Source organism: Macaca fascicularis, chromosome X (genome assembly GCF_037993035.2).
Source record: "Macaca fascicularis isolate 582-1 chromosome X, T2T-MFA8v1.1".
In the NCBI taxonomy this organism is placed as follows: domain Eukaryota; kingdom Metazoa; phylum Chordata; class Mammalia; order Primates; family Cercopithecidae; genus Macaca; species Macaca fascicularis.
This window is the reverse complement of record NC_088395.1, coordinates 129879539-129899572: the sequence shown is the minus strand read 5'-3', so window position 1 is coordinate 129899572 and position 20034 is coordinate 129879539. Positions and strand designations below refer to the sequence as shown.

The window sequence follows — 20034 nt, the reverse complement described above, 5'->3', positions numbered from 1 at the left end:
GAATTGGAGACATTGACAATTGACAACTTTATCAAGCAGTTGCTACAAAGGGGTACAGACTAAATGGGATGGTAGATGGCAAGGGAGTGGGCTTGAGAGATTTTTTAAGATGAGAGAGAGAACGTGTTTGTATGCTGATGGATACGACTGAGTGGAAAGGGGAGAGCTGGTGATACAGGGGAGAGAGTTGAGAATTATTTGGAGTGGTGTTCTTGAGGATAGAGAAAATGGAGTTTGGTGCTTAAGTGGGTGGATTAACATTTTATAGGAGGATAGAGAGTTTATCATAAGAGGTATAAAGGCAATATATGTAGGTATAGTTGGGTAGGTGTGATTGGGAGTTTGTAGAAGTCCAATTGATCTAATTTTCTTACTGAGAACAAGGACATCAGCTGTGAGGATGAGAGAGGAGGTATTGGAGGTTAGGAGAGGAGGTAGGGAAGTACAGTTATGTGCTGCACAATGATGTTTCGGTCAACAATGGACCACATATATGACAGTGGTTGCGTTAAGATTATAATGAAACAGGAACACATAGCTGAAAAAGAGGCCCAAGAAAAGGAAACTACAGGAGAACAACCCCCAAGAAAATTCACAGTAAAGGGTTTAGCAGAAGCTTTTCAGCAAGCTCCTTAAAAAATTTGAAAACATGGGCCGGCCACGGTAGCTCACGCCTGTAATACCAGCAATTTGGGAAGCCGAGGCGGGTGGATCACTTGAGGTCAGCAGTTCGAGACCAGCCTGGCCAACATGGTGAAACCCCGTCTCTACCAAAAACAGAAAAATTAGCCAGGCATGGTGGTGCATACCTGTAATCCTGGCTACTAGGGTGGCTGAGGCAGGAGAATCACTTGAACCCGAGAGGTGGAGATTGCAGTGAGCCGAGATCATGCCACTGCACTGCAGCCTGGGTGACAGAGCAAGACTCCATCTCAAAAAAAAAAAAAAAAAAAAAAGTTTGAAAACATGGACCCCAACACTGACCAAGGTTTTTATTAATAGAGAGGAATGTACATGGTGCATTATCTACTTACAAGCAAATCTGTGACAGGCAAACCATCATGGCATGGACATATTTCTGAAAAGAGTGACACCTCCTCAAGAAGAGCCTCAGGTCCTTCAGGAGGTATTCCAGAAGAAGACATTGTTATCATAGATGACCACTTCATGAGTGGTATTGCCCCTAAACATCTTCTAGTGGGAAAAGATGTGGAGATGGAAGACAGTGATATTGATGATTCTGATCCTGGGTAGGGCCTAGGCTCATGTGTGTGTTTGTGTCTTAGTTTTTAACAAAAATGTTTAAAGAGCTTAAATCTTTTTTTTTTTTGAGATGGAGTTTTGTTCTCCTTGCCCATGCTGGAGTGCAATGGCGCAATCTCGGCCTCACTGCAGCCTCCGCCTCCTGGATTCAAGCCATTCTCCTGCCTCAGCCTCCCGAGTAGCTGGGATTACAGGCGCCTGCCACTAAGCGTGGCTAATTTTTTGTATTTTTAGTGGAGATGGGGTTTCACCATGTTGGTCAGGCTGGTCTTGAACTCCTGACCTCAGGTGATCCACCTTCCTCGGCCTCCCAAAGTGCTGGGATTACAGGTGCGAGCCACCGCACCTGGCCAACAAGTCTTAAAAATACAAAAAAGCTTATAGAATAAGGACATAAAGAAAAAAATTTTTGTACAGCTGTACAAAGTGTTTTAAGCTAAGCGTTATTACAAAAAAGTCAAAAAGTTAAAAATTAAAAAGCTTATAAGGTAAAAAAGTTACAGTAAGCTAAGCTTAATTTATTTTAATTTATTGAAGAAAGAAATATTAAAAAAATTTTAACCTAAATATATAGTGTTTATAAAATATAGTGTTAGTAGTGTCCAGCAATGTCTTAGACCTTCATATTCACTCGCTAACTTACCCAGAGCAACTTCTGGTCCTGCACGCTCTATTCTTGGTGGGTGTCCTACACAGGTGTACCATTTTAAATCTTTTATACTTGCTACATAATATTAAATATGTCCAGTTTTTTTTTGAGGTGGAGTCTCCCTCTGTCACCCAGGAGACCCTAAGCTTTCTCTTCTGGGTCTGAGTAGGCAGGAAGTGAAGACCGAGGCAGAGCTGTGAATGGTCTGGCCAAACTTTGAGGAGTCTTCTAATGCACTCTCTTTTCCTATTTATTTTTGCTCCAGGTCTTTAAAAAAACTGTCAATATACTAGTTGGTCACTAAGCTGACAGAACATAGATTCAAGTGGCCACACGTGATGAAGAATACAGACTTTACAAAAAGGGTTTATAAAAGTCACTAAACACACACACACAACAATAAATCCACAATGAGCAGCATCAGCCAACCTCTGGGCATTTGGGGGTGGATAATAATCTGATCTCCATACTTGCTACATAATATTAAATATGTCCAGTTTTTTTTTTGAGACGGAGTCTCCCTCTGTCACCCAGGCTGATGTGCAGTGGCACAATCTTGGCTCACTGCAACCTCTGTCTCCTGGGTTCAAGTGATTCTCCTGCCTCAACCTCCTGAGTACAACTGGGACTACAGGTGCACACCACCATGCCTGACTGATTTTTGTCTTTATAGTAAAGACGGTTTCACCATGTTGGCCAGGCTGGTTTTGAACTCCTGACCTCAATTGATCCGCCTGCCCCGGACTCCCAAAGTGCTGGGATTATTACAGGTGTGAGTCACTGTGCCCGGCCTAGATAAGGAATTTAAATCAATAGTCTTAAAATGCTTTATGAGCTAAAGGAAACCAGGAGTGTGCTGTCTCACCAAATAAATAGAGAACATCCATAAAGAGATACAAAATTATGAAAAGGAACCAAACAAATTCCGGAGTTGAAAAGTACAATAACTGAAATAAAAAATTCACTTTAGAGGTTCAACAGTAGATTTGAGCAGGCAGAAGAAGCCAAGCCAAAGAAAGAACACTGTAAGTAACTCTAGGTAAAATATAAAAGCCAGTATTATTACATTTGTGGTTTGTAACTCCTTTTTTTCCTATATGACTTAAAAGACAAATACATAAAATAATAATTATGAATCTTTAAAAAAATAATTTAAACTTTTATTTTAGACTCAGGGTACATGTGCAGATTTGTTACCTGGGTATATTGTGTGATGCTGAGGTTTGGGGTACAATTCATCCCATCACCCAGGTTATAAATCTGTCAAATGGCATACTATAAAAATGTAATTTGTGACTAACAATAGATGGGGAGGGGCAGAGATGTATAGGTGCAGAGGTTTTGTACACTATTGAAGTGAAGTTGGTATTAATTCAAACTAGGTTGTTTTAAGTTTAAAATGTTAATTATTATACCTAAAGGAACCACTAAGAAAATAATTAAAAACTAAACAGAAAAGAGAAGAAGGGGATCAGAATGGTGCACACACACAAAATCAAACAAAAAAGGCAGTGATAGAGGAAATGAGGAACAAAAATATGACAGAAAACAGCTAGCAAAATGATAAAGTTCATCCTTATCTATAATTATTTTGAATGTAAATGGATTAAACTCACCAATTAACAGGCAAGAGTTTGGCAGAATGTATAAAAAATCATGATCCAGCTATGTACTGTGTATGAGGAACTTGCTTTAGATTTAGAGATACAAATAGCTTGAAACTAAAAGTATGGAAACATACTTTGTGCAAGCATTATGCTGGAGAGACCTGGGGTGGCTATACTAATATCAAAGTGGACTTTAAGACAGTAAGTTTTTACAAGAGACAATGAAAGACATAATGATAAAATGGATAACCCATTGAGAAGATATAACAGTTATAAACATACATGTACCAAACAACAGAGCCCCAGAGTATTTGAAGCAAACATTGGCAGACTTGAAGGAAACATAGTTCTGTAATTATTGGACATTTCCATACCTTACTTTCATTAATGGTTAGAACAACTAACCATTACTTGACAAAAGATGAGTAAGAAAATAGAAGACTTGAACAACGTTATAAACCAATTAGACTTTTTATATATATAGAACATTACACCCAACAACAGAATCTACATTCTTCTCAATGCACATGGAACATTCTTTAGAATAGACCATATATTAGGCCACAAAACAAGTCTCGGTTGAAATCATACAAAATATCATCTCTGACCACAACAGATTGAAACTAGATTGCAACAATAGTGAGGGAGTAGTGAGTGATAAGAAATTCAAAGCTGGGAGGATAGAGGGAGAATAGCCTGGAAGCAACAATAAAAAGCAAAAAGAAAACTGCCACATCACCTCTAGGCCTGGTAGTGTGAGGTGTCTGAGGAAAACAGCTACCATTTAACTGGGTTACAATGGCAGTGCTGTTCTCAGGGTGAACCAGGTTCTGTGTGAGCACCATGGTGAAAAGAACCTTTAGATGAGAGGTTTGGATATAGGGAATTTTGCTGAGGATGGATCATGAATTCCATATGATTCTGTGGAAGTATTTCAAGGATGTGGAAAGGTATGATGGGACAGAACAGGGATTGTGCATAACAGTATGTGGATGAGAGTGTGGGGCATATTGTGGTGATTTATTTAAACAAGAATGAAGGGAGTAATGAACATGGCTCTGGTACATTCAAGTCAGGTAGTGGAGGAGAGGTTGTCAATAAGTTAAATAAGCTTTTGTGAGTTTGTTTTGAAACCCTGGCAACAATTGGTTTTTATGGGAAAATGTTTTGATACTAAATAACCACTTATAAACATTTATTTTTATATGTTTTAAAAAGTTTTTTGAGATGGAGTCTCTCTTTGTCACCCAGGCTGGAGTGCAGTGGCATGATCTTGGCTCACTGCAACCTCCGCCTCCTGGGCTGAAGTGATTCTCCTGCCTCAGCCTCCCAAGTAGCTGGTATTATAGGTGGCTGCCACCACGCCCGGCTAATTTTTGTATTTTTAGTAGAGACGGTGTTTCAGTGTGTTGTCCGGGTTGGTCTGAAACTCCTGACCTCAGGTGATCTGCCCACCTTGGCCTTGCAAAGTGTTGGGATTACAGGCTTGAGCTGCTGTGCCTGGCCTGCAAACAAATTAGAATTAGGAAACTATTGTTACATTGAAGACATCTCATCTGTTTTTTAAAAATAGAGTGAAACAATGCCTTCTATAAATGATAAACATTAGTTCGGTTAGCTTTGTATTTTATTTGCGTAATATCACAATTGTGGGAAGAACCTTACATACAAAGGTCTCATTTTCAGTATTGAGTATAAAAAGAACATAGTGTATTGTTATTGTTTGCTTTTTATTTACATTTGGCCAGTTAGTTATTGCCAGTTATTCTCACGTCACTGTTCCATTCATCTGACCTCAGCAGTATGCAGATTAGATTTGAAAATTCATAGCATTCAAAGATTCTTATGTTTCTATGTAGGGTCCTCATGGCTAGCCTGGAATTGACTTTGACATTCTGTACTTTAAAACATCGATTTATTCATCTGTAATATTTACGTACACCTGTTTTGTGGGGAACATCAACTGACAGCCAGATATACTTAGTATAAAATCCAAGAAATAAAATTAAAGGAAGAAAAATATAAAGCAAACGCTGATGGTTCTTCTGCACTTGTCAGTTTGTCTCTCTGCGTCTCCACTGAGAACTAATTTGAAAAAGCAAGTTAAGAAAACACACATGTATCAGCCAGGCGTGGTGGCTCATGCCTGTAATCTCATCACTTTGGGAGACTGAGGTGGGAGGATCACTAGAGCCCAGGAGTTCGAGATCAGCCTGAGCGACGTAGTGAGACCCCATCTCTATTAAAAAAAAAAAAAAAAAAAGTCGAGTGTGGGGGCATGTACCTGTAGTTCAGCTACTCAGGAGGCTGAGATGGGAGGATCGCTTGAGCCTGGGAGGTCAGGGCTGCAGTGAGCCATGATCATGCCACTGCACTCCAGACTGGGTGACAGAGTGAGACCCTGTATCAAAAAAACCCCCTAAAACCAAAAAACACACAAAGAACAGAAAAGAAAACACAGATATAAACAGAACTGCAGACTAAATCTTGTGCATTATAAAATATCACTCTATTCAGTTGTGAGGTTTTATTTAAATGTTAACCTGCACTGTAAATTGTGTCCATTTTTGAAATTACTTTCCTTGTGTTCTTCAGAAGATGTTCCAATGTGAAAAGGGATGTTGGCATAATAATCCTTGTATTGAATTCAGATGTTTGGTAAGATAAGGAAGAGCAGTGAAGCACTTTCTTGGCCTAGAGTATTTGATCTAATTGTTCTTAATTATTTGGTAGGTGAAGGATGTTGCTTTAATTGTCCTTTCTGCACTAAGTGGAAACTTTTTTTTATATTTCTAGGAACCAAATGGCGAGACACCATCATCTTTATACAGAGTTGCAGCAGTACTTCTGCAATTTAATCTTATTGATTTAGATGATCTTTATGTACATGTAAGTCAAGTGGGCTGCTAAGAATATTTGGTTGTCTGTCCCAAGGGTAGGGAAGAGGAGTAGGTAGCCACATAGCACCCCCAGGATTGGGTTGGTTCTAGGTTCTCAAGTCTTACTCTTTGAAGCCCCACTACATTGTTGCTTTTTGTTTATTTTATAAAGTGAATGAATTTAGTTCTTTGGCAGTCTATGAAAATTACATACCTTTTTGGTCACCTTTACGGAGTTTGAGTTTGGATATGAAGTTCAAGTTCTTAACTGTCATCAAGGAGTAGCTCATGGGGAGAGAGGCCAAGTTCTAACCAATGTGGTTTTTTAAGCCTTTTTATTATCTACAAATGATGAGAAATACGGAGTTACCTATATACTGCTTCTTTCTCTCTAAACTGTTAATTTTAGGCATTCAGGATGAATGGGGAACTTCATTAGTGTATTTTTATGTTTAGTATATTTAAAAAATATTTTTCTTGTGTTATTTGTGTGCACTAAATGACTACTATTATGCTTTTATTGCTGGACCCAGGATGTAGAAGAGTTCATGATTGTGGCAGTTGATCTCTAGTTTAACAAAAATTTAGCCATCAGTTTGAAAATCTAGGCTAATAGTGTATAAATTCCTCTTCTATTAGGTTTTGCATTAGGATATCTATTATTTTAAAACAAATATGTCCAAAGGTGATATCATCTTCACTGCCTTTGAAATCACTTTATTAACATCATTGCCTATTTTTGTATACTGTGGCTACAGAATTGAGTAAAACTTGGTCTCTACCTTGGAAGCAGTCATAGTCTAGCAAAGGAAAAAAAAATTTTGCATTATTTAATAGGTACTCTATTGGAGATATTCACAAAGCTCAGAATAGATAGTGACCATATCTGTCTTGGGGGGCTTTTGGAAGACTTTCCCAAACTAGTTATGTTGAACTGGGATCTTCATAGACAAGTAGGGTCATCTAGGCTGAAATGTTAGAAAACTTTGTAAGTAGAATTAACTGAGTATAAAGACAGGAGGAGTTGTTGTTGTTGTTGTTGTTTTTTTGAGACAGAGTCTCACTGTTACCCAGGCTGGAGTGCAGTGGTGCGATCTCAGCTCACTACAACCTCTGCCTCCCGGTTCAAGCGATTCTCCTGCCTCAGCCTCCCAAGTAGCTGGGATTACAGGTGCACGCCACCATGCCCAAGTAATTTTTGTATTTTTAGTAGAGATGGGGTTTCACCGTGTTGGCCAGGCTGGTCTTGAACTCCTGACCTCAGGTGATCTGTCTGCCTCAGCCTCCCAAAGTGCTGGGATTACAGGCATGAGCCACCATGCCCAGCCAAGGCAGGAGATTTGAAAGGGCTTTTTTATCCCTTTATGGGACTGTCAGGAAGCTCAGAGTGGTTGGAGCCTAGGGTGATATATAGGGGGAATGAGGATGGAATAGAGAAGAGCTAAACTGCTAAGGGCTTAAGTGACATAGTAAAGAATCTGGATTTTTCTGTTGGGAGTGGAGAACCATTTAGTATTTAAAGGAGAGATGTGATGTAGAAACTGAGAATATGGAAAATTGGACAGAAAAGGGAGAATTTAAAAACCTAGGTATGACTTTACAGGGAAGTATAGACCGGCATATGTGGAAAGTACAAATTGATGATAGATTTATTACTCATTATGATTGCATTTAACAGTAAATGTAAGCAGACTAAGTGGTCCTGTTAATATGACAAAGATTGTCAAATGGAATTAAAAATGAGTTTATTATTTTTATGAGAAACAGCTTAAACCTAAGGATAATGAAATGTTGATAGTAAAAGGATGAGAAAATATATCAGCAAACTTATTATTGTTGGACAAAATAGACTTTTTGGCAGAAGGAGACAAAGAGGGCTACTTCATAATAACAAGATTGTGCTCACTAGGAAGATAAAAACAGTTCTAACTTTACATGTATCTAATGACATATTCTCAAAATACACAGAAATAAAAGTTGAGAGAACTATAAGAAGAAACAGTTTGCCCATTAGAGGGAGTTGTAATTGTCTGGGTAAAAGGTAAGGACCTATGGCCGGGCGCGGTGGCTCACGCTTGTAATCCCAGCACTTTGGGAGGCCAAGGCGGGCAGATCACCTGAGGTCAGGAGTTGAAGACCAGCCTGACCAACATGCTGAAATCCCATCTCTACTAAAAGTACAAAATTACCCCGGGGGTGGTGGCCCATGCCTGTAATCCCAGCTACTCGAGAGGCTGAGACAGAATTGCTTGAACCTGGGAAGTGGAGGTTGCGGTGAGCCGAGATCGTGCCATTTCACTCCAGCCTGGGCAACAAGAGCGAAACTGACTCAAAAAAATAAATAAATAAATAAAAAATAAAACAAGAGGACCTGTGCCAGGTGTATAAGTACAGCAATAAAAATGTGTTTGATTGCCAGGGGAGAACATACAGAATGAGAAAAAGTCTTGCTTACTTCCTTGCACCAGTCCATAGTGACTTTTCTCTCTCCTTCCTTTTTTTTTTTTTTTTTTTTTGATTAATGGAATGGAATCTATAATGTTTAATATTTCATTATTATTTTCATTTACTGTTTATGTTAAACCTAATTAATGAAATAGATTATGCATTTTTAGGGGGCAGGAACATTTCTTTTATAGTTTATAGTGACTAGCAGAAACTACTAAGTAATGGTTTGTTGCCTGAATTTTTCTTTGTGTTAGGGTTATTTTATAAATGTCTACATTAATCATCTTTCACTCATACAAGGTGACTGTACTTGAGATACTTGAGCCTTTTTCATAATGGAGGGTTGACTATGCACATAGTACTTTTCCTTTTGCAATAAACTAGTAACTGGCTTGTGACTTAAGTTAAATAAGCTTCTAGAAGAAGTGAGATGTCAAGTTACTAATAATTTTTCTACCTAAAATTTTTCATTTAGATGATTTAAATTTATCCCTTCGTGTTATTCAGTAGCTCACCTTTCCCGTATTGGATCCATATTGCAATGCTTTATTTAATTTGGAGTTTAGCCTTTAATGGGGAAATTTGTAATGTTTTTAATGGAACTGCTATATATTTTCTTGGGTAAACTAATAAATTCAATGGAAAACATCACTGTTGTGGTATTATATTACTTTAGGGACTCTATCAGACAGAAGATGTGAAACTTTGAGCTGCGACTTGATTTTAAAAGGGGTACAGAATTCAGGTACTTAATTCTGTCAAATTATAAGAAAATAACTGGAATTTACTTAGAAGGCAAATGGTCATGAATAAGTTAGACTTCTTATTTTTAGTTTTATCAATTGAGAATAGTGTTTGCTTTTTATGTGAACAGGTAGTTGGTATTAGCTGTTTTATGAAATTTTAATGTACCATTTTTAGCTTCTTCCAGCTGATAATTGCATTATGGATGAACATAAACGAGAAATTGCAGAAGCTAAGCAAATTGTTAGAAAGCTTACGATGGTTGTGTTGTCTTCTGAAAAAATGGATGAGCGAGAGAAAGAAAAGGAAAAAGAAGAGGAGAAAGTAGAGAAGGTATGTAATTCATTCTAGTAAGATTAAGTGTCTTCTGGATTTTGAATTATGAAATTTAACTTCTAAATAGTCATTTATGGAAGAATAATTTCTTAGTTTTCATTTTGCTGAAACCTCATTTTCTGGATCATTTGCTCCAGTGGTTTTATTTTTAATCTGAATGGCTCCTTTTTAAGAGAAGCTGTCATATTTTTTTCTTGTATAAATTTCAAAATGTTTTCTAAGTAAAATCACAAGAGGTATTGACTTTAATTGTCCTCTGTGTATTAGTGGCCCTCAAATCCTAAAGGGATTCTCACAGATGATGAATTCTGGTTTCCTGTGGCACGACATAACATTAAGTAGAACTTAATTCCAAGTCTATAAACTGTAATGCCTGTGTCTGTTTTTTTTTAAATTCATTTATTATTATTTTTGAGACAGGGTCTCACTCTTTCACCCAGGCTGGAGTTCAGTGACATGATTACAGCTCATTGCAGTCTTCTGCTTCCTAGACTCAAGTAATTCTCCCGCCTTAGCCTCCTGAGTAGCTGGGACTACAGGCATGCACCACCACACCTGGCTAATTTTTGTATTTTTTGTAGAGATGGGATTTTGCCATGTTGCCCAGGCTTGTCTCAAACTTCTGAGCTCAAGTGATCTGCCCACCTCAACCTCCCAAGTTCCTGGGACTATAGGTGTGAGCTGCTGCGCCTGGCCCTGATGTTTTTTCAATAGCTAAAAATTTTGATTGTACTTTCGGGAATATATTGTTTAATTTCCCATGAATAACAAATATTTTTGATGTGTTGCTTAGGTCAATTTTTTAAGTGATGAAGTATTAAGATTTCTTGATGTCTGTATCCTGAGTATCTTAGTTTTGACTATTCATTTTTAGCCACCTGATAACCAAAAACTTGGCTTGTTGGAAGCCTTATTAAAGATTGGTGATTGGCAACATGCACAGAACATTATGGATCAGATGCCTCCATACTATGCAGCTTCACACAAGCTAATAGCCCTTGCTATTTGCAAGCTCATTCATATAACTATTGAGCCTCTCTACCGAAGGTATGTATCTGTATACTTTACTAATCATTGAGGTAGAAATAGCTTAGGACTACAACAAATTCTGTATTTATCTTATCTCCTCAAACCAAGCATGTATTATAGTACCTTTTATCAAAAGATAAGAACTATTCACAGAGTGTATCAGTCTGATATATATTAATCAGTGGCTTGTCTTCTAACGTCTACACCAGGGGTTCTAGAATGTGTGCTGCAGTGTAGTCTAAAAACTACAAGTTAGACTTCTAGGTTACGTTTGTTCCATTGAGAGTTGAAACCCCATTCTTCTGGTTTTGACTTTTCCTCCTCTCAGTGGTTGGGAGGGGCAAAGAAGAATTCCTGAAGTTTTTTCTTAGTGTAATTTTTCTCTATCCTGGCTGAGTGGCTCTGAGTGAGGACATTGCCTTTCTGATTCCCTTACCTTTCCTGGCATATAGGTTGCTGTTCTGGAAATTACTAGTGCAGCCTCTCTTATCATCCCTGGTTACTATGTCGTCTAGTCCTTTAGCTTTCTGCCTACTTGCAGGATACGTAGGAGCAGTATTGATAGCAGCTCTGGCTACAGCCCCATAGATCAGAGCCTGCCTCAAAAGCCTCAGCCTTGTGACTTTTGTGTAGCTGCTGGTTGCTGCCGTCAGTGTCACCTCATGGGCCGTGGACCATGCAGGCTTCTTAGAGAGTGACCCCTGTGACTCCACAGTGGGACACCTGCTGAGCAGGTGGGAACTCTGGGTGTGATCTCCTGAAGTGACCCTCTTTAATTACGTGACTCACTTTCCCTACCACCACATTCTACATACTCTAGGTTGTGGAATCCAGATTGAGAAATGTCAATGTCAGTTGACTTGAATCAGTGTTGTTATATCCATATTTTTCTGTTTCATCTTTCAGTGTATCTTAGGTCCATCCCTTGTTTCCCATTCCCACATCCAAGTTCACGATACTGGCCAAGTTTAAAAGCAGATTCAGTTGGTGTATGTTAGATGTTCCTTGAAATCCGCACTTCTCTGATTAAGCAGTTAATTTGGAACATTCTCCTCTGAGTTCTGATTTTTTTTTTTTCTCTAATGACTGTTGTTTTTATGTGTTTCTACCAGTTGAGAATTATCTGGTATAATAAAGTTAGGCACAATTGAAATGTAGAAAGCAAATATGAGCAAGAAAACATTTCGCTGATTAAGATAACTTTGTTAACTTAAAATGATATTGTAGTGTGTGTGTATATAGTTATATTTATTATATATATGTATTTATTTATTTATTTTACTTTTTAAAATAGAGTTGGTGTTCCTAAAGGTGCTAAAGGCTCACCTGTTAATGCTTTGCAAAACAAGAGGGCACCAAAACAAGCTGAGAGCTTTGAAGATTTGAGGAGAGACGTGTTCAATATGTTCTGTTACCTTGGTCCTCACCTTTCTCACGATCCCATTTTATTTGCAAAAGTGGTGCGCATAGGCAAGTCATTTATGAAGGAGGTAAGTAAGATTTTTCTTACAAACCTAAATTTTGAAATGAAAATGTTCTGAGTGTACTTGTGTTATGAGTATCTTTAGAAATAAAAATATGAACCTCAGTTAATAAAGGGTTATGTTGAGTGAGGTTTGTGGAAAATTCCAGTGTGTCCTAACCATATACAGTCACGTGTTGCTTAATGACAGGTGAGAAATGCATCATTAGGTGATTCGTCATTGTGCAAACGTCAGAGAGTGTACTTCTACAAGCCTAGATGGTGTGACCTACTACATAACCTAGGCTATATGGTATGACCTGTTACTCCTAGGCTACAAATCTGTACAGAATGTTACCATACTGAATACTATGGGCAGTTGTAATACACTGTTAAGTATTTGTGTATCTGAACATATCTAAACATATAAAAGGTAATACCTTGCACTAAGTTGTTAGGACAACCATGATATCACTAGGCAATAGGAATTTTTTAGCTCTAGTATAGTATTATATGACCCTGGTCGTATATGTGGTCCATCAACCGAAACATTGTTAAATGGTGCATAACTGTATATATTAATATAACCCAAATCTAGCTAGATTATTAGTTAAGTCCCTCACATGGGAAAATGTACTTCAGACAAGTGGCCGCTTTTTGAATTCCCTTATAATTAGTGGTTACCTTGCATTCTTTTCCTCTGCTTACCATCTAGTCATTTTCTTGAGTGTAGTTTTCAATCATTGCTGCTATGTGTAAGAAGTCTTTTCAGCCTCAGACTGTTGAGGACCCATTTTTTTTTTTTTTTTTAGTAAGATTTTTATTGAAATAAAACATACATATGGAAAAATACAGCTCAGTGACTTTCCCTAAACTAAGCACCCATATGTCCACTACCCAAATCAAAAAATAGAATAGTACCTGCAACCTAGAGTCTTTCTCATACTCCATTCTAGTTATTATCCTAACGTAAACATTTATGCTTTTTTAAAAAATCAACTTTGAGGTATAATTTAAATACAGTAAACTTCTACAATTTTAAGTGTACAATTCGATGAGTTTTGACAAATGCATACAGTTGTATGTTCACCACTACAATCATGATATAGAAGTTCCCTCCTTCCATTGCTGTTCCTGGCAACCTCTGATAGGCTTTCCATCACTATAGTTTTGCTTTTTCTACATTTTAATTAATAAATGGAATCGTATGGTATATACTCTTCTCTGTCTAGTTTCTTCCATTTAAGCTTTCGAGATTTATCCAAGTTGCATGTGTCAGTAGTTTCCTTTATTGCTGAGTGATATTTTATTACATAGATGTACCGGAGTGTAGCCATCAGTTGATGGGCATTTGGGTTGTTTCTACTTGGAGGCTATTGTAGCGCTGCTTTCAATATTCTTGCACAAGCCTTTTGGGAGGCATGTGTTTTTGTGTCTCTAGGAGTGGGATTGATGGGTCATATGAGTAACTATATGTTTAATTTCATAAAAAATTACCAAACTGTTTCAAAGCGTCTGTACCATTTTGCATTCCTAAGAGCTGTTGTATGAGACTTCTAATTGTTCCACATTCCCACCAACACCTGGTGTTGTCACTCTTTTAAATTTTAGTCATTCTAGTGGGTATGTAGTGGTGTCTCGCTGAACTTTTAATTTCGTTCCGGTGACTAGGGATGTTGATCATCTTTTCATGTGCTTATTTGCCATTTATAGTTATCTTTAGTGAAATGTCTGCTCATGTCTCTTGCACATTTTTAAGTTGGATTATTTGTCTTTTTATTATTGAGTTGTAAGAGTTCTTTATTCTGGATGCAAGGCCTTACCAGACATGTGATATTTGGAAATTTTTTTCTTAGTCTGATTTGCCTTTTCATTTTGTTAACTATTTTTTAACAGCAAAAAAATTTTAACGTTTGATTAATTCCAATTTAGTAGTATTTTTCTTTTATGGTTTGCTTTTCATGCTCTAAGAAATCTTTGCCCAGCCCAAGGTTTTAAAGCTGAAAAGAATTATACATAGTTTCTTTAAAGTTGTGAAACATGACAACTGAAAAAACATCTAGACGTTGTTAAAAAGCACAAATGCAGGGTGTCTTCAGTGTTTGGTGATTATATCTAATTTGAATTTTCGACAACAGTAACTGTATAGAAATACTAATGGCTATTGTATATTAATTTCTTGACATCTGAAATATTTGACTTGCCTTTTTATACTTAGCTGGTAGTTTTTTTTGTTTGTTTTTGAGATAGGGTTGCACTTTGTCATGAAGGCTGGAGTGTAAGTGGCACCACCATGGCTCACTGCAGCCTTGATCTCTCACGCTGAAGGGATCTTCCTGCCTCAGCAGCCCAAGTAGCTAGGACCACAGGTGCATGCTGCCATGCCTGGCTAATTTTTAAAAATATTTGTAGAGACAAAGTCTCTCTATGTTGCCTAGGTAGGTTGTTTTTAGTGCCCACAAATTTAAATTATGTAAAGGTACTCTAAAGAAATCTGTTAAGTAGTTAATTATTACTATATATATTGCTTATTATGTAATATTCATATGAAATGAAAGTATATCATTTCTAAATGTTGGGAACATTCTAAGTCCTCTGTTCTAGCTATTTTGAAATATACAATACATTGTTAACTGTAGTCACCCTACTCTGCTATTGAACATGGGAATTCATTCCGTCAATCTAACTGCATATTTGTACCTATTAATCAACGTCTGTTTATTCCCCCTCACCCCCAGCCTCTGTTATCTGTCATTCTAGCCTCTCCCTCCATGAGACCACTTTTTTTTTTTTGTTTTGTTTTGTTTTTGAGATGGAGTTTTGCTCTTGTCGCCCAGGCTGGAGTGCAGTGGTGCGATCTTGGCTCACTGCAACCTCCGCCTCCTGGGTTCAAGTAATTTTCCTGCTTCAGCCTCCCGAGTAGCTGGGATTACAGGTGCCCGCCACCAAGCCCAACTAGTTTTTGTATTTTTAGTAAAGACGGGGTTTCACCATGTTTGCCAGGCTGGTCTCGAACTCCTGACCTCAGGTGATCTGACCTTCTTAGCATCCCAAAATGCTGGGATTACAGGCGTGAATCACTGTGCCCAGTCATGAGACCACTTTTTTAGCTTTCACATGAGTGAAAACATATGATATTTGTCTTTCTGTGCCTGGCTTATTTCACTTAACATAAAGACCTCTAGTTCCATCAACATTGCTGCAAATGATATGATTTCATTCTTTTTTTATGGCTGAATAGTATTCCATTGTGTATATATACATCACATTTTATTCATTCATCAATTGATGGGCACTTAATAGGTTGATTCCATAACTTTGCTGTTGTGAGTAGTATTGCAGTAAACATGAGGGTACAGGTATCCTTTTGATATATTGATTACTTTTCCTTTTGATAAATACCTGGTAATGGGATTGCTTGTAACAAATTATCACATATACCCCACAAATATGTACAAATATTTGTACCAATAAAAAAATTTAAAGAAATTTAGGAAATATAGTAATGTTTCACTCTTGATTTTTATTATCTGAAAAGGATGATTCATGTTAGCTAGTGCCTGCTCAAGAAACAGAAGGGCTGTATTTTTTCCAGTGCATCATATCAGATGCACACGAAGTCACTTTGTTCCATTGCTAGTGATGTTAACTTTATCATTTGGTTAAGGTGATCTCTGCCAGGTTTCTCCACTATACAGTTACTGTTTTTTCCCTTTGTTATTAAGATACGTCTTGCGGGAAGATATAATACTTTGAGACTATATAAACAGCCTGTTTCTCCTCATACTTTCACCTACCTAATGCTGCTCTTTTTACTTGAAAATCTTAATGTTCAGGTCTCTTGTTCTGAAATTCTTTGTTTGGTTACAAGTATGAAACTTGTGAGCAGGAGACCAAACCTCCAACTCATGGAAGTCCTGTACATAACCATATACAATATTATTACCAAGATACACACTTGGTAGAGCTGTCACACTTCCCCTCTTGCCTTCTCCATTGCATTCATCCTGTACACCCATTCTGCCCTAGTTGTGCCAGGTTCCTGCATTAACTCCAGTCTATTCTTGCAGAGATGAAGGGCAGAAGGGAAGAGAAAAATGTTAATTTTGACCATAGAGACCAGTGTAAGAAGAAATCTGCATTTTCTCATTACTAAGTTTGTGATGGAAAAGTAAATATTTACAGTTATCTGAGTTAGAATTTTGATCTGTTCTTACCCATAAAAGATTTTGCTCTGACAAATCATTTGTTCTGCGTTTAAAAGGGTTTTGTTGTCTAGCTTGGAATTCAAGCAGGATTTTTAAGATTGCTTCTAAAGGGTGAATATGACCTTAGTTCCAAATAACTTATTTACAATTACACTTCTTTAACAAATCTCATTTATAAGCTTAGGGTTGCTTTTATATACAAATTAGGCATTTTTTTTTTTTTTTTTTTTTTTTTGAGACGGAGTCTCGCTCTGTAGCCCAGGCTGGAGTGCAGTGGCCGGATCTCAGCTCACTGCAAGCTCCGCCTCCCGGGTTCACGCCATTCTCCGGCCTCAGCCTCCCGAGGAGCTGGGACTACAGGCGCCTGCCACCTCGCCCGGCTAGTTTTTTGTATTTCTTAGTAGAGACGGGGTTTCACCATGTTATCCAGGATGGTCTCGATCTCCTGACCTCGTGATCCACCCGTCTCGGCCTCCCAAAGTGCTGGGATTACAGGCTTGAGCCACCGCGCCCGGCCCAAATTAGGCATATTTTTAAAAAGAGGCTTATATACCTATACCGGATATCACTTAACAGAATTATCTTCTAGCCCTATAGTTATTTGTAATTTATTTCTCTGATTATGTGTATATATGTTTCTTAAATTTGAGGTATGTAGTATATAGGACTAACTCCTAGTACAGTGATTCTCAAGCTTCAGCATGCATCGTAATCATCCAGAGGACTTGTTTTTGTTTGTTTGTTTGTTTTGAGACATTCCAGCTCTGTCGCCAGGCTGGAATGTGGTGGCACAACCTCGGCTCACTACAACCTCCACCTCCCGGGTTCAAGCTGTTCTCCTGCCTTAGCCTCCCAAGTAGGTGGGACTACAGGCATGCACCACCACACCCAGCTAATTTTTGTACTTTAGGACGGGGTTTCACCATGTTGGCCAGAATGGTCTCGATCTCTTGACCTCGTGATCCGCCTGCCTCGGCCTCCCAAAGTGCTGGGATTGCAGGCGTGAGCCACTGCGCCCGGCCGAGGACTTGTTAAAATAGATTGTTGGGCCCCATCCTTGGAGTTTTTGATTCAGTAGGTCTTGAGATGAGACCTTAGAATCTGCATTTCTAGTAAGTTCTTCTGTGATATTGATGCTCCCGGCCCAAAGACCAAACTTTGAGGATTCTTGTTCTAGTCTTAAGCGGTGGAGGAGTTTGGTGGCTCTAGAATTGTTTCATATAAAATGACACATTTTGCTATAATAACATTTTCTTTAATTGTAGAGCACTAACATGCTCATCTGACATACTCAAATGTTTTTGATAGCACCTATACACTTTTTAGACTTTATTTTTTAGAGCAATTTTAAGTTCACAGCAAAATCCAGAGGAAGGCACAGAGATTTGTTATATGCCACCTGTCCCCATATGTGCATAGCCTCCCTTGTAATCAACATCTCCCACCAGAGTGGTACATTTGTTACAGGGATGAACCCACATTGACACATCAAAGTCCATAGTTTACATCAGGATTTGCTTTGTGTTGTACATACTAGGGATCTCGTCAAATGTATAGAATATTATCACTGCCCTAAAAAATCCTCTGTGCTCTGCTCATTTATCCCTCTCTCCCCACAACCCCTGGCAACCACTGGGCTTTTCATTGTCTGCATGGTTTTGCCTTTTTCAGAAAGGCATATAGTTGGAATCATACGGTATGTAGCCTTTTCAGATTGTTTTCTTTCACTTAGTAAAATTATACACATTTAGGTTTCCTCTATGTCTTTTCGTGGCTTGATAGCTCATTTCTTTTTAGCACTGAATAATATTTCATTGTCTGGATGTATCACAGTTTATCCACTCACCTACTGAAGGACATGTTGGTTGCTTCCAAGTTGTGGCAATCAAGAATAAAGCTGCTGTAAGCATCTTTGTACAAGTTTTTGTGTGGACCTAGGTTTTTGATCTGCTCTGACAATCTATGTATTTTAATTGGTGCGTTTACACTGTCAGTGTTCGAAGTAATTGATGTATTTGGATTAATATTAGTATCTACCATTTTTCTTACTGTTTTCTAGTTTTTGCCCCTGTTTTTTGTTCCTGTTTTTGTCTTCCGCTCTTTTCCTGCCCTTTCTGGCCTTTTTTTGGTTAAGTTTTTTAGTGATTACCCCACAGTCTGCAATGTACATTTACAATTGATCCAAGTCCACTTTCAAACACACTATTTTGCCTCATGGGTAGTGTGAGTACCTTACAATAATAGCATAATCCTAATTCTTTCCTCCCGACATCACTGAAGTCATTCATTTGCTTACACACACACACACACACACACACACACACACGCACGCACGCATGCATATGCATATGTAATCAAATACATTGTTGCTATTCTTTTGAACAAACCATTATTTTTGTTATATTAGTTAAGCATAAGAAAAATAAACATTCTTATTTTACCTTCACTTAATCTTACTTCAGTGTTTCTTTTTTTGTTTGCTTATATGTGTCCAAGTTTCTGACCTATATTATTTTCTTTCTGTCTAAAGAACTTACTTAGTATTTCTTGCAAGGCAGGTCTACTGGCAACAAATTGCCTCAGTTTTTGTCTGAGAAAGTCTTTATTTCTCCTTTACATTTAAAGTATAATTTCACAGGGTCCAGAATTCTAGGTTTTTTTTTTTGTTTGTTTTTTTAATCTTAACACGTTAAATCTTTCACTCCACTCTTGCTTAGTTTCTGAGGAGAAATGTGTTGGAGTTCTTACCCTTGCTTCTCTATAAGCAAGGTGTTCTCCCCCGCACCCAGCTTCTTTTAGGATTTTTTTCTTTTTCTTTGATTTTCTGTAGTTATAACATGATATGCCTAGGTGTAGTTTGTTTTGTTTTATTATTTATTTATTTATTTTTTGCATCTGTCTTGCTTGGTGTTCTCTGAGTTTCCTGCATCTGTGGTTTGGTGCCTGATACTAGTTTGGGGGAAATTCTGTCATCATTGCTTCAAATATTTCTTCTCTTCCTTCCTCTCTTCTGCTATTTCCATTATGCATATGTTACAGTTTTGTAGTCCTACGGTTCTTGGATATTCTGTTCTGCCTTTTATGAGCCTTTTTTCTCTTTGCTTTTCAATTTTGCAGGCTTCTATGGAGATATCCTCAAGCTTAGAAATTTTTCCTCCTCAGCTGTGTTATTTCCTAGTAAGACCATCAAAGGCATTCTTCATTCTGTTACAGTGTTTCTGATCTGTAGGATTTCTTTTTGATTTTTTCCTTAAAATTTCCATATTTCTGCTTATATTGCCCCCTGCCCTTTTTTTTTTGAGGTGGAATTTTGCTTTTGTTACCCAGGCTGGAGTGCAATGGCATGATCTTGGCTAACTGCAACCTCCACCCCCAGGTTCAAGCAGATTTCCTGCCTCAGCCTCCCTAC

General features: G+C 37.9%; 1 protein-coding gene across 20 annotated transcripts in view; it reads left to right on the top strand.

Annotated features, from left to right (window-relative positions):
- THOC2 (THO complex subunit 2) overlaps positions 1-20034 on the top strand; it is a 132183-nt gene that overhangs the window by 53723 nt on the left and 58426 nt on the right. For 19 of the 20 annotated variants that reach the window (XR_010584235.2, XR_010584237.2, XR_012429866.1 and 16 more), the window contains exons 9-12: positions 6316-6408; positions 9768-9923; positions 10801-10973; positions 12250-12445. Coding sequence is in view for 13 of the 20 variants with exons in the window: in XM_005594509.4 (XP_005594566.1) it covers positions 6316-6408; positions 9768-9923; positions 10801-10973; positions 12250-12445 (618 nt within the window). In the remaining 7 variants the exon portion in view is untranslated. Of the gene's footprint in view, positions 1-6315; positions 6409-9522; positions 9592-9767; positions 9924-10800; positions 10974-12249; positions 12446-20034 lie in introns of those variants that run through there. The other variant, XM_065538114.1, reaches the window with a different exon arrangement.